The sequence below is a fragment of the Carcharhinus amblyrhynchos genome, chromosome 13 (genome assembly GCF_965287045.1).
Source record: "Carcharhinus amblyrhynchos chromosome 13, sCarAmb.v2.hapA, whole genome shotgun sequence".
Lineage (NCBI taxonomy): Eukaryota > Metazoa > Chordata > Chondrichthyes > Carcharhiniformes > Carcharhinidae > Carcharhinus > Carcharhinus amblyrhynchos.
Window position 1 is genome coordinate 40,360,813 of NC_137336.1, and position 24,191 is coordinate 40,385,003.

At 40.3% G+C, this 24,191-nt stretch overlaps 1 protein-coding gene across 3 annotated transcripts in view; it reads left to right on the forward strand.

Moving 5' to 3' along the window:
• The window catches only part of pdlim7 (PDZ and LIM domain 7), a 123,481-nt gene that overhangs the window by 78,051 nt on the left and 21,239 nt on the right, over positions 1–24,191 (forward strand). For all 3 annotated transcript variants that reach the window (XM_080201568.1, XM_080201569.1, XM_080201570.1), the window contains exon 5: positions 19,786–19,865. In XM_080201568.1, coding sequence (XP_080057694.1) covers positions 19,786–19,865 — 80 coding nt within the window. The remainder of the gene's footprint in view (positions 1–19,785; positions 19,866–24,191) is intronic.

Consider the following 24,191-nt stretch of genomic DNA (forward strand, 5'->3'; position numbering starts at 1 on the left):
ATTAAAAAGTAGAAGTATTGGGCAACTCTGCATTTCTTAATTTTGGCATCTTGCAATTTAAGAATTTTTGTAGCCATCAGTGCAAAAATAACTTGAACTTGGATAAACTTGATTTTTCTTTCCAAAGGCAGAAGTTGATTTCCTTTGGACTGGAAAATCAGATTCTATAAATTTTTTTAAGCAGTTTGTGCTATGTTGAGTTTTATAATTTGAATCAATACCGATTTGACTAAAGTAAACTGCAGGGGGCTGGAGAACTTCTAGTATGCATTTATGAACTAGATTTGGCATTTCAAAATTATAAAACATTTGTAAGTTTAATGTGCACTCTGAATGCATGATATGCTGTCAAAAGTACAATTTAATTTTATTTTTAGTATTGTGGAGAAATAAACCTCCAGTTTAAAGTATACCTTTTCTTATAAATGGTGCCCTGCTCTGCATGACTCGATGTTGCAGTAGTGTGATGTATTAGCTATTGAGCCATATGGCAACAATGAAAGTAGCCTTGGCAGTTTTGATTCTTTTGCACCTATTTGGTGAAGTGAGATTAAATAGCAGATGGCGTTACTATAAACAGAGTTGCACAATATTACAAAATGACTCAGTTGAATTTGTGGGGTTATTGTCATCTACATCCCCTCTGTCTTTGAGAAAAATATCCTGAATATTACATGGTCAAAATAACTGTTGAAAATTTGATACCAAACTTCTAATATGTGACCTTTTGCTGAAGTCCATTTTTCTATATGATTACTCTGAGTACTGGAAGTTGCAGGATAATATTCCAATGCAGTACTGTCTTGATCTCTCGCCAAAGCCACAACCTAGATTGGTAGTCTCTTACTTTTGTATATATCTTTCTAACTTCTCCTAATTCCTACATTTTGGAATATTGAACTTGAATGGCTCACATTTTCTTCTCTACCAAACATCCTCTGTGCAAAAGAGTGGTTTCCAGTTTTAAATTTTGAAATTACAACAAGTTTGACAGAAAAAAATATCAATATCAGCAGAAGTGTAGTTTGGTTAATATTACCTAGGTTCCAGTTGGCTGCTGTATCATTTCATTCATCTACTGATGCTTATGTTCTTTTGGAGGGACCTTTGCACACCTCCAAAATTCTCTTATCTGTGTAATTTATTTTCCTGCAGTAATGACGAGATAACGAATGATCGGCTGGAATTCTTCAACCGTTGACACTGCCAACGAGAATGGAGAATTTGGCGCTCAGCCAAATCTCTGTTCACTTCAGTGGGACTGGTGAATCCCAGCTGTGGGTGAGGTCAGAGAATCCGGCCCCAAGACTTTTGTTTGAAAGAACCATTCATCAGCATTTTTAAAATTTCAGATCCTCCTCCTATGTGGTGCATATAAATGTAACCTTTCTGCATTTGGCAGTGGTTGCAGTTAGAGTACTCACTGGAATTTTTTCTGAAGTTTTAAATGTCAGCTTTGGGTCAGTGATAGCATTCGTGCCTCTGAAGCAAAAGGTTCTGAGTTAAAGCCCCACTCCTGAGAATTGAATGCATAATCTTGGCTGACTCTTTTGCTGGTGCTGTCTTTCAAATGAGTTGTTATAAAAAGCCCCAGCTGTTCTCTCAGGTGAATGCAAGAGATCCTGTGAGGTTATTCAGTGAAGAGCAGGGAATGAATTCCTCTGATCTTCTAGTCAACATTCAGCAACCCCACCCCAACCCAAGCCAACATCGCTCAAAGCAAATATAGATCTCATTGCTGTTTATGGGAACAAGCTAGGTAAAATGGCTGGAACCTATCCCTACATCACAGTAGTGTCTCACATCCAAAATGCCATGAAATCTGTTAAGATGTCCTGAGTTCATAAAATGCACTTTAAAATGTAAGTTCTTCCTTTTCCTTTCTCTCTCTCTCTCTCTCTCTCTCTTACTTCTTTCTCTTTATTTCTTTCAATACCCAACAAAATGCATTATATAGGCATTCTCTCAAGCTTGATCAACGTGTCATTGTCCCCAACGATGCTAGTAAGAAGCGGCTGATAGAGGATACTGAGGATTGGCAGCCAAAAACAGGAACAACTCAGTCCCGTTCTTTCCGTATCCTTGCTCAACTGACAGGCACAGATTTCAGTAAGTGCATTGTCACTGCTAACATGCAATGACATAACAACAATATATGTCAAACAGACAACTGAATGAAATCGTTAGCATCCACGTTCATATAGGTGCTGAAGACCCTGCTATATCATCTGAAGAGAAAGTTGAATGGATGGGCTTAGGAAGGCTATTTAAAATTATGGACAGGGTGGCTGAAGCTTTTTCCACTGATGGTGAAGAGAAAGTGAAATGCACCTGAAACCACAGTCAGAATATCAAAGAGGATTTAAATCTGGGGAACATGTTGCTGAGATACAGTAGAAGAAGGCCATGGACGGAATGGAATTTTAAAATGGGAATTTGTGGATGTTGATTGTTTTGCTGAAGTAAGTGGACAAACTAAGGGGTAGTAAGTTCTGGATGAATTGGAATTGTATGGGGTGGAGACTGGTGCAGCTGAGATTGAGGTTCAGGGGTATAAACCAGCAGCCACAGTAATTGTTACAATTTAATTTTATTCAACCACCTTTTTTATCAAAAGCTTTTATGTTGACAATAATGAGGAACACTAAATCTTTTGATGCATCGATTAAGACTCTAAGCTATGTCATGTGTCTGAATAATCATTGTAATGCATTTATGTCAGCAATCATAATTTTGTAGAAATCTAAACAAAATAGAATTGCTTATGGAGAATTTTCCATTGAGTATTAAAAAGTAACTTTCTGGAGTTCTAACTAGAATGTAATTTGGGAGATGTTTATTTTTATGAAGGATTATTCCACTTTAGAGCTTGAGAAACTGACAAGGATACAATTGCAGTTTCCTTTAATTGAGAAATCGGTGTGAGGTGTGCAAATGTTTGTAATTGGCTATGTATGATTTGCACTACTAGCTAGATTTCATGACCTATAAACTTGGCTTGTACTCTGGTCTAAACTCTTCCCAATTGCAAGAGACAACCTTAGTTGACTTTCATCAAACTGAAGTAAATAGGTTGCATTTTTTTAATATTCTTTTATGAGATGTTGACATCACTCCCAAATTGCCTTTGAACTGAGTGGCAAGCTCAGAAGGCAATTAAGAGTCAATCACATTGCAGTGATTTTGGAGTCATACATAGGCTAGATCAGGGAAGGATACATTCCCTTCCCTAAAGGACATTAGTGAACCAGATGGCTTTTTACAGCAGTTAATAGTTTTGTACTTTCAATTACTGAGGCTAACTTTTAAATTGAATTTAAATTTCGCCAGCTGCATGTGGGATTTGAACCATGTCCTCAGAGCTTTAGCCTGGGCCTCTGAATTACTAATCCAGTGACATTACCACTATGCTGCCCCTTCCCATTTAGAATTATGTACATTAAGGAGACAAACAATTTTTCCTTGTATAAAACAGCAAGTACACTGGAATAATCAGTGAGCATGAAAACAATACAAGGGGTATCATCTCTCAATACATCTATGTCAAATTAGAGGTAAAAGTCAAAAAGCAAAGTTATTTCAGTGTGTGTTTTTGATTTTCAAATGCACATGCTATTAATTGAGCATCCCTTATTCTTTCCGATTAATTTCAGTGCGAGATCCAGACGACGAAGTTGTTAAAAGGGCAAGGTAAGAGAAAAGAGTGATGGCCAATCTTGTTGACAGCAAATTAAATAAAATAAACCATTCAGCTAAACATCGGGGTTGATTGAAAAACCAGTTTTACAGCACTTGAAGGGTGACGTATTCTAGCTTGTTGAATCCATTGGGCAGGACTTTACCTTGCTCACCCTGAAACCATAACATCCCGCCTGAGGTCAACGGATTTTCCCACTGTCCACCCGCTCCAATTCCCATGGCGGATGGGTTGGTAACATTCCAGCCATTATATTTTTATACACAACATTTCATATATTAATCTTGCATTTGTGCATCCTGTTAACTTACCTATTGTATTTTTGTATTTACAATGAGAACTTTCTGTCAGATTGCATCGTGGTGCTTCCACTGGTAGTGGCAATGATTGGGAGGGGGATATAATTACACTGTGACAAGTTTACATCAGTAGTTCCCATTATAACTGTATAAATATATGAGGACAACATGTGCAACTTTAAAATAGATGCTAAGTTATATCTGCACACCAGTTCCAATTATCCCTGCGCTATAAGCTTGTTCCACCCAGACAATGTATTGATCAGAATTTTATTGCCCTGCCCACCATAGGAACTGGAGCAGGCGAAGGGCAGACAATGGGAAGGTCTGTTGACCTTGAGTGAGATTTTATGGTTTCAGCACGAGCGAGGCTATAAAATCTCACAGATAGTCTCTTGCCCACCCCCAATATCCATTGACGCATCTTACTGACTGGTGATGTATTAGAATTTATATCTACTAGTTACAGTAACTACCATATGCATCACCGTGATTATATAGCTGTTTAAAAAGTTTGTAGTAATTTAGTCCAGGGTGAAGAGTCTGACAAGTTAATTCAATATGTATTTTGTGAAATATTTGCTCAGATTTTGTTTAAACTATTTTGAAAGTATCTGAGTGAAGATTAGATTCATTATTGGGTTTCAGTTCCAAATATTACTTTCATAACTGAGCTCATAAAATTATGAACAAGCAAAGAATTAATAGAACCTGTTGAATACATAGTAAATTGTGTATAGGTTCTCTGGCCTGAAATATTGATAAATAAAGTTTTCTGTCTTCAGTCCTTGTAGCAAAATTGTCAACTCATTTATGCCAATTATACAATGGTTTATTTTCCTTCTTTAATAACTTTATTATTTTGTAAAGATGAGGGAATCATGAATAAATCTTTCACCTGAAATCTAGAAAAGCTTATTGAATGACCATAGAATTCCTACTGTGCTGAAGAGGCCATTCAGCCCATTGAGTCTGCACCAACTCTCTGACAGAGTATTTTACCGAGGCCCTCTTTCCCCCACCTTATTCCTGTAACCCCACACATATTTATTATCCATCTAACCTACATGTCTTGGGATACTAAGGGGCAATTTAACATGGCTAATCCACCTAACCTGCACATCTTTGGACTGCAGAAGGAAACCGGAGCACCCAGAGGAAATCCACACACACATGGAGAATGTGCAAACTCCACAAAGACGTTCACCCAAGGCTGGAATTGAACTTGGGTTTGAACACAGGTCCTTGGAGCTATGAGGCACGGTACTAACCACTGTGCCATTTTGCTGCCCCCACTGTGGGTTGCACAGTGGTTAGCATTGCTGTCCCCAGTGCCAGGGATGTGGATTTAATTCTGGCTGTGGTCATGGTCTGTGTGGAGTTTACACGTTCTCCCCATGTCTGGGTGGGTTTCCTCTGGGCGCTCTGGTTTCCTCCCACGTCCAAAGATGTGCAGACATGCTAAATTGCTCCTCAGTGTCAGGTGGATTAGCAGGGGGAATACATGGGGTAATGGGAGTAGGACCTGGGTGGGATTGTTGTTGATGCAGTCTCAAAAGGCTTCCTTCTGCACTGTAGGGATTCTAATTATTCAACAACAGGAGAGAAAAAATAAGGCTGCAATTTTCAAATTTGACTGGAGCATAAAATTATCCCATTGTCTGTCCCTTTTTCATTGACTTCGCTGGCAGGGTGTTTAACCGGCGGATAATCTGAATCCACCCGTTTTATGTCCCAATTAAAGTTGAATTTCCTGTTGTGTATGTTTCTTGAAGGTATTTTTTTTTTTGGAGCCACAAGGAGCAAGGGGCTCCTTTTTCATATGCCATTTAAAAATAATGTGGATTTCCCAAGGAGTAACCTGTTTTTCACTGAATTATTCTTGTGGCTAGCACAGACCTGATGGGCTGAATTGCCTCCTCCTGTGCCATCTAAACCTTTAAGCGAATATGCTCAAGATATATGCACACGTGTGAAGTTTGGATTTGGGTTAATTCTCACTGCTGAAGTTACAGACCATCCTTTCCTAACGAAAGCTGCACCAAATGTTATTTTCAAATTATATCAAGTGAATATTTCTAGCAATTTCATAAGTTACTTCCTCTTCATAACTTTTTAATTCTTTGTCATTCAATTATATATAGCTGGTATTTATCAGATTTACCTGAGCTGTTTGTCTCTTTCTGTAAAATAAATGTTATCATTTTTAAAGTTTAATCTAGAACGTCTTTACCCTGTTGCATAGAGGAACATTTTATTTCAGCAACTTTGAAGTTTGTTTAAAATGGCCTTTTCAATAGTATCGAGGTAAATTTGCATCAAATCAAGCCTAAGATTATTCCTAGAAGTTTGGTAGCTGTCATTTTAAAGCATGATTAATGTGGAAAGATATTGAGGCTTTTCTTAACTTTCTAAGCCTGCTGTTTTACTCTCCTTTCTTACCTTCTCATCTTCCTCTCTTATCCTCCACAGAGAAAGGTTTATCACCGAGCTGCAGAGCCCACGCTATACAAGATTGCGTGATTGGCATCATGACAGATCTGCTCATTCTCTTAATATAAAAACTTGAACTGGAGTAGAGTACAATTGTCAACACTTTATCTCTTGAATTCTTTATATCTAAATATAGTTTCTGTACTGAACGCTGTTTCTGTACTGAACTTCTCACCTTGCTTGAGTTCTGAGCTTTCTTTGCCTGTCCCATAAAGTTTCCGCTATGTTTAACACACTTGCAATATCTGTCATCCATAAAATATAAAAGACTGGATTGTATTTTTGAGTTTTCAATTTGTGAATCAGCATGGTTTTCGGTTAAAAGTTCGGTTAGTACAAAACAATACACAACAATTGAAACAGTTGAGCACAATTTGATTTAGTCAGCTATTACTGGAACTCAGTGAGCTACAGTTAAGGAATGCATACATTTTCTTTTGGTGGCAGATGTAAAGTTTTTAGATGCAGAAATCATATCAATCTGGTTAAATTTAACCTAAAGCCTGACTAGAGAATTTGTATTGGTTGGTCCTGAGCTGTGGGAACGTGAACATTCACATTCACTGTGAATTTAATGATCGCGGGACCGGGAAGCTGTTGCATATGTTTGTAACATAACAATGCACTGTATACAAATTTATATATACTGGTTTGTTTTGAGAAAATATTTTAATAAAAGCTCTTGAATTAAGTGATTCTCCATATTGCTTTCCATATAATTAGACCAGCTAAAATATATATTTTTGAAATTGGGTATGCAATTCTTACAGAAGTTGAAATGAATTGCAAAAGTATGGAGGACAAAGGCTGCATGCCTGGATTTAATTGCTATTTCTAGTGGGGAAAAATGATTATACTAACCGTACAAGTTCGGTAATAACCAGAATAATACAAATCACTAATGTTGGATAGTCAAATGTCAGATTTTTTTTACAATTTGGAAATGAGACTGCAGTTGAAACAGAATTCAACATATACCCGCATTGGGCAAAACTGATTTCTTTGAGGAGTGATACACTGTGCTTTTCATGGTTAACCACATTTAATTCTTTATATACTTTTGAACTATTACTTGGAAGTAAGTGGAATGTTTTCAAACAAGAAAATTAAATACCAAAACGGTGAACATTGCAACATTACATTGTTTTAGCTTTCTCCAGTGCTCAATGATGATAAATGTAGTAACATCCCAATCTGCAATTTAGTTTCCACAGAATTGCAGTCAGATACTATCCAGCCATTCATAATATATTCCTGGACCTTTGGTTATGTTTGTCTATAATTTGGAACTATTGTGCCTACAGCATAAAGGTTAAATACCCCAAAGTTGACTTTGCATAATATCTTTTGACTGAATAATTAGTTCAAATAAAGTTTTCAAGCTAAGCAAATACAAACTGAAAATTCCTGGTTCTATCAAATGTTTAAATGAAAAATAAAATGATTAGTTTAGACCAGTGATTATGTCTTGTGTTTTTAATATAACACAATTTTGTTTCAATTTTTGTTAATGAACTAAATCTGACAAGAAACAGCTTGTGGTTAACATATTAAACCATCCCAAGATGCACTCCATTTATTTGTCGTTCAAAATATTTTGTAATTCCATCTTGCCTCTTGTCCAGTTTTGGGGTTTATCCAAACTAATAAGCTTGCGTGCTGCCCATGCCTTTTCCCCAGTGTAGATTCTGCAGTGCTGCTCATCATACATTCTCTTTCATGAAAGCTGGCAGCAGGAATGGTTTACTCCAGAACCTGATGCTTTTGCAGATGAGACTCGTGTGCAAATTACAAACTCTGGCAGGAATTCTGTGACCATCCATGCCCCGTTGCTGCTGCCAGCAAGGATGGAGAATTTGGCCCTTAGTCAAATCTCTGTTCAGTGCTGCAGGACCAGAGAATCCAGCTGGCGTGAACAGTTGGAGAATCCCAACCCCTGGTTCTCCTTGCCCGGTAGCCCTGTCTCCACCTCTCCCCAACCATAGAAACAGAAGGCTGGATTTTCCAGTAATACCTACCCCGAGACCGAACTCCTGCCTGAAGTCAACAGACTTTTAAATGATCCGTCAATTTTTCCATCCTGCAAGTAATGATTCCCACAGCAGCAGGACCAGAAAGGTCTATTTTCTACCTGCACTGTAGAGAATAGAAGCAGGATTAAGCTACTCGGCCTATCGATCCTGCTCCACCATTCACTTTTGATCATGGCTGATCCTCTATTTCAAAACCATACTCCAGGCCTCCTCCTCACACAGTGGAGCCTAGTGTCTATAAGCCTAGCTGTTGAATTATTAAATACATTAAATGACTTGGCCTCCATTGAAAATTCTACAGATTTACCACCCTGAATGAAGAAGTTTTCTATCATAATTCTAAATGGCCTATCTTGGGTTTATGACCGCTTATTCTATATTTCCAGTCAGGGAGAACATTATTCCTGTATCCAGTTTGTCCTGCCCTGTCAGAAATTTATACATTTCACTGAGATTCCTCTATCGTTCTTCTGAACTCCAGTGAATACATGCTCAGTCAACCCAATCTCTCCTCATGACAGCCCTGCCATCCTAGGAATTGGTCTGATGAGCCTTCACTGCACTCCCTCGATGGCAAGTATATCATTGAATAAGGAGGTCAAAACTGGACATGATACTCCAGGTGTGGTCTCAGCTGAAGCCCTGTACAGCTGTAAACAAAGACATCCTTACTCCAGTACTCGAATCCTCTTGCGATGAAGTCAAAGATGCTCATTCAGTAATAGAGATACTTCAGTTGTAAGCAATAAAAGAACTAACTTCAGAAAGTAAATCAAAGAAAAAGGTTTAATAAAGAACTTTCATTTCTCCAACACTTTGGGCCACACTCTGGCCTATACAAGCTCCCCCACAATTTTTGTCTGCTTTTCATTTATACTGGTTCAGCTGACCACCACAGCATTTTGCCATTGGTTACATTGTTTACCTGGCCAGCTGACCCTCACAGCATGTTACCATTGGTTACATTGGAAGGCAAATGCTATATTTTGTTACAAACAGCTTGGTGTATCTGCTTGCTTGCTTTCGATGCCTAGTGTGCAAGGATACCCTTGTACCTTCTGTGCATCAACATTTCCCAATCTATCACCACTTAAAATAATCTGCCCTTCTGTTTTTCCTACCAAAGTGGATAACTTCACATTTATCCACATTTTACTGCATCTGCAATGCATTTGCCCAGTCGTTCAACTTGTTGAAATCACCTTGAAGCCTCTTTACTTCCTCCACATCACTCTCAATTCCATCTTAGTTTTGTGTGGTCAGCAAACTTGGAAATATTACTTTAGGTTCTCTCGCCAAACTTGTTGATGTATATTGTGAATATTTGGAGCCTAAGCAATGATCTCTGTGGTACCCCATTAGTCACTGCCTTTCACTCAATGAAGACCCATTTATTCCAACTCTGTTCCCTGCCTGCTAACCAATTCTCAATCCACGATGGTACATTACCCCCAATCCCACACACTTTAATATTGCATACTAACCTCTAATGTGGAACCCAGTTGCTGACCAAATTGTAATCTTCCACCTCTAGATTAATTAAGAGGGTTGCCAAACCTCTTACTATGAATTGAACCAAATTCTTAATTAAACTCATTCCAGATAAGGTGGAGGGTTTAATGGAGCCAATCTATAGTACTGGCTTCAAAAGAGAAAATACTGGAAAATCTCAGCAGGTCTGGCAGCATCTGTAAGAAAAGAGCTAATGTTTCAAGTCCAGATTACTCTGTCAAAGCACCATCTGGACTCAACTGGACAGGTCATCTGGACTCAACATCAGCTCTTTTATCTCTTTACAGGTGCTGCCAGACCTGCTGAGATTATCCAGCGTTTTCTCTTTTGGTTTCAGATTCCAGCGTTCACAGTAATTTACTTTCTTTCTACAGTACTGTGGTGTCCATTGTCAGAAGCTGGGGAAATAAATGTCATTCGTAGCTATTTGAATAACTTGAGGGGCAGTAGTTTTTTTTCAAATAACTGGACAAATTTTCTTTTGACTGGAAGAAAAAGATTTGATGCAAAGCAAACATTTTCACTGTGTGATGGAAAAATGTGCTGTTTGCTTGCACAAATATCTGTCTTGATTGCCTCAGTTGACGTTCGTACCTTGCATCCATAATATATTTGGGGTGGTCCTGAGAATAGATTTTTATTCAGTTCCTTCCTTTGAGTACAGTGACCTCAAACTCACTTTTGTTCTGAGTTTTGATAGCGAGCAAACCTTGGAAATCAGTCCTATAGGATTTGAGGATCACGTACTGATACATTTAAAGACCTTTATTCCATAGACTAACAACATGGCAGTTTGACAGGATATGCTAAATTTAAAAATACAAAAAATGAGGTTCCCACTCACTTTTGTGCCAATTGACAATGTATGTTATTTGGGTTGGGGGAGTGGGCCAGGAATTGGTGCAATTTAACAATCGAGATCCTGTGATTAAAGAAGCACTTGCCACTTAAAACTAACCAAATATCTTCTCATCATTACATAGTAAAATGTGACTGGTGAGCATTGCAGTGAACTAGGATCCACACTATTGTTTAATTGATTGTGCTTCCCTGGGCTTCATTTAAAATCATGCCCCTTTGTTTAAAAACAATGTCAAATTGAGAGGATGATTCAGTAGAATGAAATGGCTGCGTCTGAAATAACAGCTAATTCCTAATCTTTTGTAAAGTAATCATGTTTGTCTTTGTTAATCTATGACTAACTTTAAAATACTGCAGGAAAGGATAACCCCTAATCCAGCATTGATAACCAGGGGCACTTAACATGCACAAAGGAACAATCAGCAAATGATTGCAAGACGGGCAGCACAGTGGTTAAGCACTGTTGCTTCACAGTGCCAGGGACTCTGGTTCGATTCCCGGCTTAGGTCACCGTCTGTATGGAGTTTGCAAGTTGTCCCTATGTCTGCATGGGTTTTCTCTGGTTTCCTCCAACATTCTGAAAGGCGTGGTGGTTAGGTGCATTGGCCGTGCTAAATTCTCCCTCAGTGTACCCAAACAGGTGCCAGAACATGGTGAGTGGGGCATTTTCACCAGTGGTAACGTAAGCCAACTTGCAACACTGATAAATAAACTGATTACAAACTGTTGTTTGTACTAGAGCTTCATTTCATTCACAAGACTGATGAATATTTTGACACATCTGGGTGTAAGTTCACTTTTCCCCCCAAGTATATCTATAAACTGTCCACTCGACTAGACTGTGCTGTTAATGGTGAAGCAGCTGTGTCCACTATTGACCTCAAAAGTTGTCCACAGAGATCTTGCGATCTCTGTGACAGGATGTCCACTTCCACTTCTCTAATTTGTACCAATTGATGGGGATTTCAAGATGCCCAGCAACATTGATGTCGGTAAGCATCCATTCCATATTGGAAGCACCCTCTCAGCCTGCAAACCTGGAAATTGAAGCTACTTAATCCTTCATTTTTAATAAGCTCTACAGGCCATTAAACAAATGATTGGATTTAAAAGCAAAAAAGCAGTATAAAGAAACTTGCAGTTTTTTTGTCATAAGGTAGAAATTTTACATTACATAAATATACAGTTAGATTTTCTGGGAAGTAAAGATGTTTAGCAATAATGTGAAGTTCTGTTTTATTATTGTCATATGTATTGATATGCAGTGAAAAGTTTCTTGCGCAGTATACAGACAAAGCATACCATTCACAGAAGGAAAGGAGAGTGCAAAATATAGTGTTTATAGTCATAGTAGGATGCAGAGGAAGATCAACTTAATACGAGGTTGCTCCAGTCAAAAGTCTGACGGCAGCAGGGAAAAAGCTGTTCTTGAGTCAGTTGGTACATGTCCTCAGAATTTTTTAAATCTTTTTTTCCCAATTGGAGAAGATAGACGAAAGTATATCCGGGATGCGTGGGGTTCTTAATTATGTTGGTTTCTTTCCCGCAGCAGCGGGAAGTCTAGACGATGTCAATGGATGGGAGGCTGGTTTGAATGATGGATTGGGCTTCATTCATGACCCTTTGTAGTTTCTTGTAGCCTTGGACAGAGCAGGAGCCATACCAACCTGAAAGAATGCTTCCTAAGGTGCATCTGTAAATGTTGGTAAGAGTCTTAGTGGACGTACCAAATTTCTGAGAAAGTAGAGATGTTGGTATAGAATCATAGAATGGCTACAGCAAAGAAAGAGACCATTCTATGTCATGACTGTGCTGGTTCTCAGCAAGCACAATTTAGCCAGTCCACATTTCAGTCCTTGTAGCCCTGCTATTGATTTTTATTTTTTCTTCAGGTGCTTCTCAGTTCTCTTTTGAAAGCTATAATTAAAGGCATCCCTACCACACTCTTGAGGCAAAGAATTCCAGATCCAAACTACTTGCTATGTTCATACAAGTTTTTTAAAATCCTTATTTTGCTATTGGTTCTTTTGCCTATTGTCTTAAACTAGTTGACTTTGGCTCTCATCTCTCCACCAATAGGAACTGTGTTTCTTTTATATACAGTTAAGACCCCAAATGATTTTGATGACTTCTATATAACCTCTTCTCAAACGGTCTGAAGAGAGTGACTTCCCCCAAACTTCCTAATCCTAACCTTGCTAACCTCAGCTTACCTATTCTGTCCAATCATTGAAGACTCTTGCCCCTGGAAACATTCTTGTAAATCTTTTCTACTGTTCCCGCCCCCCCCCCCCCCCCCCCCCCCCACACACACACACACACACACACACACACACACACACACGCACAAAGCCTTCTACTCTTCCCATAGTGTGCCCAAAATCGGACCGGTTTTCCAGTTACCTAAAATTTCCGTGCCTCTGGTTCTACCACAAGAAATCAGTGTCAGGGTATCAGGTTGGCAGTGCCAAAGGGGGGAACCTGAAGTTGGAGGCATGCGGGTGACCCCTGAAGGGGGGACATTAAGAGCTTGTGAAGGAGGGGATCATTTACCCATAATGGGGTGCGGCTCACTTGGGGGGAAAAGGGGTGTTATCTAGGAGTTGTGGGGGTCATAACTCCAGGGAGTGGATGGGGGTGGGGGGGGGGGATGCGCTCTTAGCCAATGAATAGGGTATATAGGTAAAATTGAATAGAGATCATGATGCCCTTTCTAAACAAGTTGGACTTGTCAACATTTTTAGGTTCCCAATCCAAAAACAATTTTAAGGTGGCAATCTTACCAAAACAAAATTCTAAGTGCCAAGCGAACATGAAAATAGAAGAGAATGGTGCCCAATTTTTGGGTGAGCTCTCAGACACGTTCGTATGGCATTCAGGAAAAACAGAGGCAAAGTGTGACTCTCGCCAGTGGAGGGAATGATTGCAGCCTATTCACACTAGGAAGTCAGTAGTTAAGTTGCATGGACACAATTGTACAGGTGCCCCAATCTCCCATTGCACTGTGTATATTGGGAGACCTAACTTCTTCACTCAAAGGGTGGTGAATCTCTGGAATTCTCTGCCCGTTGAAGTGGTGGAGGCTGCCTCGCTAAATATTTTTAAGAAGCGGGTTGATGGGTTCTTGATAAGAGAGGGGATTAAGGGTTATGGGGAGAGGGCGGGAAAGTGGAACTGAGCCACGACAGATCAGCCATGATCTTATTGAATGGCGGGGCAGGCTCGAAGGGCTAGATGGCCTACTCCTGCTCCTATTTCTTATGTTCTTATGTTCTTATGTAACACTCCCCACAACCACCCGCACTCCCAGATTTCCCCTCTCCCCTTGGCTGATCTCTGATGCAGAGTACCCTCCCCACCTTTTATGGAGCTTCTCCCCGTCATGGCCCTGTCCCCTCCCCTTAGACCACAAGGGGTACTATCTAGTCCTGCCCCCAAACACCCGAGGGGCTTCAGTGGCTCCCAGTCCCACCGGTGAGTTCCCTGCTGACGGAGACCATATGTAATCTTCGCCAGTGAGCACCTCCACCGGTGAGCAGATAAGGACAAGTGAGCCCAGATGATTGTGTCTGGGACTCACTAATCACATTTAAATTGTCTAATGAATAATTAAATCACTATGGTGCAAGCTCAATAAAAGGGAACCAGTAAATATAATATATTTAGATTTCCAAAAAGCATTCACAATACCACACAAAATGTTACTTCATAAGATGAGAGCCTATGGGGGGGTGGTATGTTAGCATGGAAAGAGGATTGGCTAACAGATAGACAGAGATTTGGGATAAGAGGCATTTTCAGGATAGCAGCCTGGAACTAATGGATCAGTGCTGGGACCATAATTATTTATAACGTATATTAATGACTTGGATGAGGGAAGTGAATGTATTATTGCCACGTTTGCAGATGACGCAGAAACAGATGGAATGGCAAGTGGTGAAGATGACACATAGGGCAGAATTTTAAGTCTGCGTCGCAAAATGGGGTTTGAAGCGATTAGTGTGATTGGCGCCAGTTTTTGTGACCGACACAATTTTACTATCCTAGAATGTCCGGCACCAGGAGCGGTGAGAGGCTGGTTAATTTATTTAAATTTATTAAAATGCTCATTTTAGTATGATTAGCGAGCCTGGTGCTCAGTCGTCTCGGCTCACCTGCCTTTATGGCTCCGCCAGGAGAGATTCTCCAGCAATCTCTCCAACAAAGAAGTGAACATGGAACGGTCATATTGGCCACCGGTTCCACGAGTGAGGCCAATAGTGAGGTGGGGTGCCCCTTGGGCAGTGCCACACTGGTAATGCCACTTGACATCTTGGCCTGGCACCTGGACAATGTCAATCAGGCAGTGCCAGGAGGGTGGTGCTATTGGGGGCAGTGCTGGGCGTGGGGACATTGGGAGTATGGCCACTGGGGAGGGCCCAGTGAGGGGCAGGGCTAAAGGGGAGAGGGGGCTTGCTGCCACTCTGCAAGAGTCAGAGGGAGAATAGCAGGGCCATGATTGCTAGGTGAGGGCAGTGGGCCCATAATCGTCTGGGCGATGGAGGGGGCGGCAGGGGCTGCATCGCGGGCCAAGGGCTCTTGCGATTGTGGGGGAGGGATACATGAGGCAACCTGCAGTAGCAGGGGCCTAACAGCGCTCTTTATCTGTCAAACTCCTGCAGTGGTCTGCACATGTGCAATACTTCCCTCAACAGGCTGTCAAGCCCCACCCACAGGCTTATGCACCGAGCAATGGACTTGCTCAAAATTTTACAGCCAGCGTGCGTAGTGGGGGAGGAGCCTGAGAACGTACCCAAACAATGGATTTGGACCCCTCCCAGTTCCACGCCTGTGTGACACTTAGACTAAAAGTCATAAAATAACGCCCATAGGGTCTACAGAGGAATATATATCGTGGATGGGCAAAAGTTTGGCAGATGGAATATACTGGAGAAAATTCTGAAGTTATGCACTTTGGCAGGAAGAATAAAGGAGCTGAATATTATTTAAATGGAGAAAAACTGCAGAAAGCTGCAACACAGTGGGATTTGGAGGCATCCTCATGTATATATCACAAAATGCTAGCATGCAAGTTCAACAGTAATGGGGAAGGCAAGTGGAATGTTGGCCTTTATTTCAAAGAGAATGGAGTGTAAAAATAAGGAAGTCTTGCTAAAACTACACAGGTCTCTAGTTAGACCACACTTGGAATACTATGAACAGTTTTGGTCATCTTATCTAAAGAAAGATATGCTCGCATTGGAGGTAGTCCAGAGAAGGTTCATTAGGTTAATTGCGAGTATGGAATGGTTTCCTTATGAGGAGAGGTTAAGTAGGTTGGGTTTGTACTCATCAGAGTTTAGAAGCATGAGAGCCAATCTTATTAAGACATACAGAATTCTCAAGTGCCTTGACAAGATAGATACTGCAAGGTTGTTTTTCCTTGTGAGAATGTCTAGGACCAGAGCATATAATCTCAAAGTAAGGGGCAGCCATTTAAGATGAGCTGAGAAGGAATTTCTTCTCTGAAGGTGGTGTATCTGAAATTTTTGTCCAGAGTGCTGTAGCGGCTGGATCATTAAATATGTTCAAGACTGACATGGACTGATATTTAATCAGTAATGGAATCAAAGGTTCGGGTGATAAGGTGGGAAAGAACTCAGGGGAAACACGGTTGCGCAGTAGTTAGCGCTGCTGCCTCACAGCCCCAGGGACAATTCTGGCCTTGGGTGACTGTCTGTGTGAAGTTTTCACATTCTTCCCCCATATCAGCGTGGGTTCCTTTGGGTGCTCCAGTTTCCTCCCACAGTTCAAAGATGTTTAGGTTAGGTGGATTAGCCATGGGAAATGTGTGGGATTATGGGGATAGGTTGGGAGAAAGGGCCTTGGGAAGATACTCTGTCACAGACTCAATGGTTCAAATGGCCTCTTTTGCACTGTAGGGAATCTAGATGATTATGTCAGATCCATAACAATCTCATTGAAAGGTGGAGCAGACCTGATGGACCAAATGGCTTACTTCTCCTTTTGTCTTAAAGTTTTTATTGTCTTCTGGTCTTATTATTTGAATGTATAATTTGTTGTGTCTATTGAATTGTGAATATTATTTTATACTTTCATTGGGATATTAGCTTTGATAGGAGATTTGTATCTGTTAATTGGAAATGGAAATGAAGATGTAGATACTCTTGGCTTCACTTGTCTGGTATTTGATTAAAATGCCAACAATTTCTTGGTAATTAATTAGAATGAGCTAGATCAAAGGTGAACACCAGGTACATTTTTTACACTTCTTAATGCATTATTAATTCATTCAATACATTCAACAGATCAAATACCTCTGTAAACTCTGAAGTTTTAGAGTTGAAACTTGAACAATTTTATTTATTATTCCATGACATATTATTAATGAGTTGAGCATTTCCAAACTGATTTCACTAGGCATTACAGCAACATTGCAATAACCTGATTTATTTAGGAAGCAGAGGGCATTTCAAAACTGCACTTAAATCACCTTTTAATGCTTGGCACAGCCTAATAAAGCACACAGGAAATTTTAGTGTAAAGTGACAATGGCAAAGTCTGTATCCAAACAGGTGTAAATTTTCTGCTACAGCAAATTTCTACCTCATTAATGTCAGGAAATGGGACTGAATTATATTTGCTGAATATAGAAGACAGATGGTACTTAGATGCATCATTGGCAAGAGAACATCGGGGAACGCAAAGTTAGAGCTGTGTCTGTTGTCGTTGCTAAATCAAGAAAATGTGTACTGTCCATCTGTAGATTTATCTGGCCACTGTGTGTTCCTCTGCGCAAATTCTTGTTTGCTTTCATTCTTTTGATATGATCCCCTGCTGTCTTATGGATAATTGATGCATTTTTCAGGGGGGTGATGAGCAAGAGAGTGAGGAGATGGAAAAGGGAATGATTATGTATTTTAATATTTTAAAAGTACATGATGCCACACACATTGATCCTGTGGTGGTGTAGGCTTTATTTAAGTTTATTTAAACCGTGGATTGCAGATGAAACATTACACAGAAGTTTTCATTTCCAATCTCCCAGTAACTCTGGGTAAATATACTGTCTGGTCTGACACTTGCATGCAAAAGTAGTTACAGATGTGTTCTTGGTTTGCGCTAAATCAGCTCATTTTAGTCTGATTGGTTGAGTTGCCGCTGTTTATGTCTGGGTTTGCGAGCAGTGAGGATTAATGAGGATTTCTTTTTGTGATGGCTGTTTACCACTAGGTGCCTGTTGGCAATCTTAGTCCACAACCCAAGTGTGAGATTGTACCTTCTGGAGATGAGGCAACAAATTCAGCTGAAAATATCATATTGCTGGATTTGTGTATGTTGACTAATATGAATAGTTAGCTTTATTGCAGTTCAGTTCTTTTCTATCTATTGATTTAACTTTTGTGGCTTATCATTACTCTATTTCAGGTTGATTTATAATCAACTCCCATTAACTTTTTGTTCTTCCATTAAAATTTAAAGAATTTCCTATTGCCTTCGTTTTAACATCTCTTAAGAGCCAACAACCAAAAATGTAATAGTTACAGATGATTTGGAGGGAAAATTCAATCATCGGGATATTTCAAGTGCATTTCTCTTTTTCTTAATTTTGCTTTTATTCTCATTCTCTTGTGCATACTCTAGCAGTTTTTTTTCACACAATGGCCAAAACTTGTAGAATCATAGAATCCCAACAGTGCAGAAGGAGCCTATTGAGTCTGCACCGACTCTCTGAGGGAGTATCTTACCCAAGTCCACACCTATCCTATTCCCCTCGCTCATTTACGGCACTGATATCTCTTCCACCGCACCCCACCCCCTCACCCCCAACCTGCACATTGTTAGACATTAAAGGGCAATTTAGCATGGGCAATCCATCTACTCTTCTTATCTTCAGACTGGGTGGAAACTGGAGCACCTGGAGGAAACACTCGCAGGCACAGGGAAACCCTGCAGACTCCACACAGGCAGTGACCTGAGGCCGGGAACAAACCTCCAACTGTTCACTCAAGTAATTTACTTATTTGTTAGTCGCAAGTAGGCTTCATTGTAGTGTTATTGTTAAGTTACTATGAAAATCCCCTAGTCTCCGCCACACTTTGGACCCCCTTTGGGTACACTGAGGGAGAATTTTTCATAGCTAAAGCACCAACCAGCGTGTCTTTCAGACTGTGGGAGGAAACCGGAGCACTTGGAGGAAACCCAGGCCAACATGGGGAGAATGTGCAGACTCCACACAGATGGCCGCCCAAGCTGGTAATTGAATCTGGGTCCCTGGCGCTGCGAGGCAGCGTTGATAACCACTGTGCCACTGCTGCCAGTGAGGATGGAGAATTTGGCGCTCAGACGTATCTCCATTCACTGCAGTGGGACCGAGAATGCTGCTGGCATGATTGGTTGGAGAATCTCGCCCGCTCTCTTCCTTTTTGTCTTGTTCAGTTAGTTTCCTTGCTTTCTCTGGCTCTTGTGTCAATGTTGTCAGTTTTCTTATTGTATGGATTTCCCTTTGCTCAGGGAGCGTCATTGAGATTACAGACAAATCGAATACCATAATCTTGCTAAGTAAAAGACATTTATCCAGCATTATCATTTTTATTTACTTCTTTACAGCATAAATTTGTGATAATACTATTTAGTTCTACCCCAGTAATTGACTGTTTTATTGATGCATGTGTATCTCAATTGATGGTACACTGTTGGCAGTTCGGAAATTGACTACATCGTCATCTTTGGCCTCTTGAAGAGATCTGTTGTCGCTGTTCAAGCACTAGTTTGTCTTCAAACTTAAGTCTGTATGAATTAAACTTTGTACGTCCATATTCTTCAGCCAAAATGATAATGGATTTCAGTACCGAGTGATAAACATTGTGTTTTATTTTTGCCATTTTAGCCCTGAGACAGGTGCTACAAGGAGACCATTTGATCTGGCTTCTGCGCTTGAGCCCACCTCTGACACCTATGAAGATCCAGGTAATCCAGACCTTTGAGCTTTTAATTTGTGCATTCTTTCACTGTCTGCTGTAATTGGCTCCAATTCAATTCTATAACCTTTCTGAATTGATATTCAGATCAGAATGTATTGAAACTTGTCAGTTTTATTTTAAAAATAACTCATCACCATGAAGTATTAGTAAGCGTATACAGGAGATTAATTCCTTTAATAAAGAGTATAATTATTTGCCAGTCCGTTGCTGTAGGTTTTATTTGCCCAGTCTTAGAATTGGCCTTGTTTAAACTTTCATGTAGATGGAGAAGCCCCAAAGAGTTGTAATTAAAAAAAAAAAGTTTTTCCAATATTCAACAGGTCAGGAGAGTTAACAGATTTTCTGACCATGCTCACCCCAACAAATGGAAAATCCTGCCGGAGGTCAACCGACCTTTTGCAATGTCCACCTCCCACCCGCTACGATTCCCATGCCAAGTGGGACTGGAAAATTGCCCCCCAACATTTCATGTTGAAGACCTTCATCAAAATTGGGGAAAAAGCTGAGATTTAATAGATTCAAGGAGTACAAAGGCAGGGAAGAGAGCGAAAGTTATGAAAGGTCTCTGTAGATTGGAAGATAGGTGAGATTAAATGACAAAAGCGACAACGATGCAAGCAAAACAGAGTGGTAATGAAAATGGCTGCATTTATTTGTGCCACCATGCTAGAGGGAGCTCTTTCTGCACATGTGCAGATGTTGTGTCTAATTTGCAATGTCATGGACAGTGACTTCCTTGGCATTAGGCTGTAACTACAGGTTAACTTTTGATAATCCTATGGGAAGCTTCCCAGTGCAGACACTACCCCAAATCAATGCTGTCTTAGCAGCTGGTACTTGGCATGCAATTGGAAATGTGAATTTTGCTGGATTTTAAATATGTTTACTTACTGCGCCTCAACTCCCTCACTGCTAGCTAGTGCTTGAATGATGATGACACAGTGATGACATAAGCAGTTGGAGAAACCACACGTACGCTAGTGGCCGAGTGGGAGCTAACTTTCTGATTTCCATTTCCAGGTCATCAGTGATGGGGCTGCATGGTGGCACAATGGTTAGCACTGCTGCCTCACAGTACCAGGGTCCCAAGTTCGATTCCCTGCTTGAGTTACTGTGTGGAGTCTGCACATTCTCCCTGTGTCTGCATGTGTTTCCTCTGGGTGAACAAAGAACACATTCCTCCCACAGTCCAAAAGATGTGCTGGTTAGGTGTATTGGTCATGCTAAATTCTCCCTCAGTGTACCCGAACAGACACCGGAGTGTGGCGACCAAGGGATTTTCATAGTGACTTCATTGTAGTATTAGTGTATGCCTACTTGTGATGCATGAAGAAATAAACTTAAAGGATTTACAAGGAATGAGAAAAGCAAAGGAACAGAAGATAGGACTAGAGGAGTTGAAATGGCAATAGCAGAATAGTTATAAGCACAAAAAACAGGAACAAGGATTATGATGTAACGTTCAGTGTAAAATGCTTAATCAAGATGTGAGGCGTTCTATCTCAAGCTTGCATTGAGCTCCATTAGAACAGTGTAGGAGGCCAAGTTCAGAAAGGGAAAACTGAGCCATTCTTACTGTGGAAGTCTCCTTTCTAACCAAGTTGCTGCTGTCATAAATGTTGGTCAGTTTTAGAATCAACCATTAATCTTGAAATATTAATAAATGACAGAAAAGCATGCCAATCAATTATATGTTTGAGGCTGTTTTCATGCTTGAACACTTGGGGTAATGAAATAGAGCTCTGGAACACTGACGTTGTCCCACCTGCCGGCATGATGTTATGGAACACACCTCAGGATTTCTTTTGTCGGTGCTGGATAATATGCTGAGGAAAAACCAGCTATGCAACCAGTGAGCTGCACCCCACTTTTTTCACCTATAATTTTCCCGTTTTTCGAGCTCAAGTTTATAGCCAACCCTCTTCTTGCCTTATAACACTTGAGGATTTTTCCACATACCCTTACATTTAAGTAAATATCAAGGGAACTGAGAACTGTTGCAGATTATTTTTGCCTCCTACCTCTAGGAGGTCCCCCTCAACCAAAAATGCCTCCCCCTCATTTGTGCTTCTTCAGCCTTTATCAAAACTTTAAAGAAAAAGGGACTGCCAACTAAATGTATGCAAATCAAACAATATATTCATATTTGAACTAAGCGCCTTAACCCTTCCTTTACGAGGATTGGCTGATAACCATTGCTACTTTGTTAAGTTAAGCTGAAAAATTAGATTCGTTAATGAAGCTGGTTCTTCACCTTAATCAGAAAAAGTCAAGTAACTTAATGTTTAGCTTAAAAAAACAAACTATTTATCTTGAGTAGACCAAAACTCCAACAAATGGCACTGTGCCTAATGCTTCAGAAAGACTGTGTCTAAGACTAACAGTTGTTTATTAGAATCTTGTTCACCAATTTCTCCTATCTTCTCCAGTTAATGGGAAACATCACATGGATCAATATATATAAAGGCTAAATATAAGCATTATTTACAAATGGACTAACAAAGACACAGTGAGGCCTTGAACAAATCTAGAAATGCAATACTTAAGCAAAATAAAGTCATTTACAATATTTCTTCCAAAAGACATTTTTCCCACAGTTTGATAAGCAACTTCACAAATAGCCTTCTGGCGGTCGCCACAATGCAAATTTGCATGTGGTTGACGGAAATCAACGATGCAAAGTTCACAATGTGATAAAACAGAAGCAAACCCTTGTAATATGCTGCCACAGGGCTATTTTCGTGTTGCAACCATTTCTTTTGAAGTGCAATGTGAGAGTGCTAAAACATCTTGATCATCACAGTGAGTGACTTTAATTATTCCCAGCCGTTAACATTTTAAAATTACTAGTCCTTGTCGTGCAGCCAATTCTGACTTTGCTGCAGAAGCGTAGGTACAGTATGGACATAGGAACAGAAATGGGCCATTCGGCACGTCAAACCTGTTCTTCCCACCATTCAGTCAAATCATCACTCACTGAACTCTGTCCCTTGCTTCTCGTTCTATACCCCTTAAAACCCTTGGCTCGCTATAATTTATTGATCTGTTTTTATTACTGTTTGAGCAAGTACCTGTTGCTTTTTGTTGGAGAGCGTTCCACATGCCTAGTATGTTTCGGCTTTATAATTTCTTTCCAGACTGATCTTAAAGTTTTGCCTCCCTGTCTGAGGTGCACCCACTAGTGGCCATAGTTTGTTTTACCATCAATCTGGGCTGGGATTTTCTGCTCTTATTCGTGTCAGGCGTGTTTGGCGGCGAGAGTGGTAAATATCGCAAGAAGGCCAGAATTGTATTTCACATTGATGTAAAAGCAGGAAGCAATGATCCCTCCTCCCCTTCATGGAAAATCCAAGCTTAATTTCAGCCTGTACATATTGATCCACACGGGTCTGCAACGTGGATCAGTATGCTACTGTGCCAGTTTGCTGGTAGGGTGATGTCGGTTGATGCAGGGGGTGTGCCAGGAGGTGCACCTGGGTGAAGACTATTTCTTGGTCTATTCCCTATGAACTGGGGTGATTTTTTTTTTTAAATGGTGCCTGGATTATTGAAGCACTGAGTTGATGGCGGGGCAAGGGGATCCAAGACTGTTCACGAGCAAAAACTAGTGGAACCCCAACTGCTTTCTGTATTTTTCTATGTCCCTCACTATATGGTGTAAAAAGCTACTGTTGCCGTCGACAGACCTATCGCTGTTTTTCCTGTCCGACAATGGACTTAGTCTATATCGGAGAAAATCCCACCCCTGATCAATTCCTTTCGGAATCCTAAAATCCTCAACCAATCTCTTAGTTTCTGTATTCTGAGGAATACAAGCCCTGTTTATGTATTCCCTCCTCATAATTTAACCTCTGAAATTCTGGGAATTGTGCAGGGCCAATGCACATCCTTTCTAAGATGTGATACCTGGAAATGTTCATGGTACTCAAAATGTCTAAACGAGTTTTTGTATAGCTATAATAAGACCTCCTTGCCTTTATCTTCTAGCTTTTAGATACACAATGGCCAGAATTTTACCGGCATGCCAGCCCTGATTCTGGGGCGTGTTCCGCTCGGAGAATGGCATTCTCCATTGGCCTCAGGCAGGATTATGCGAAACTTGGGTGGATGTGCCAGTAAAATTCCACCCAAAATTAACATTCCAATAGTTTCTCTGTTTATTTTTGCATCTGTGCACTACATTTTAATGAAATGTGTAAATGGACTCCAAAATCTCCTCAGGCCTCTACAGTTAGCAGCTTTTAACCATTTAAAAATAAAACATTGATAAATCCTAACAAAATCAAACATCTGCTGATGATGAAAACCTGAA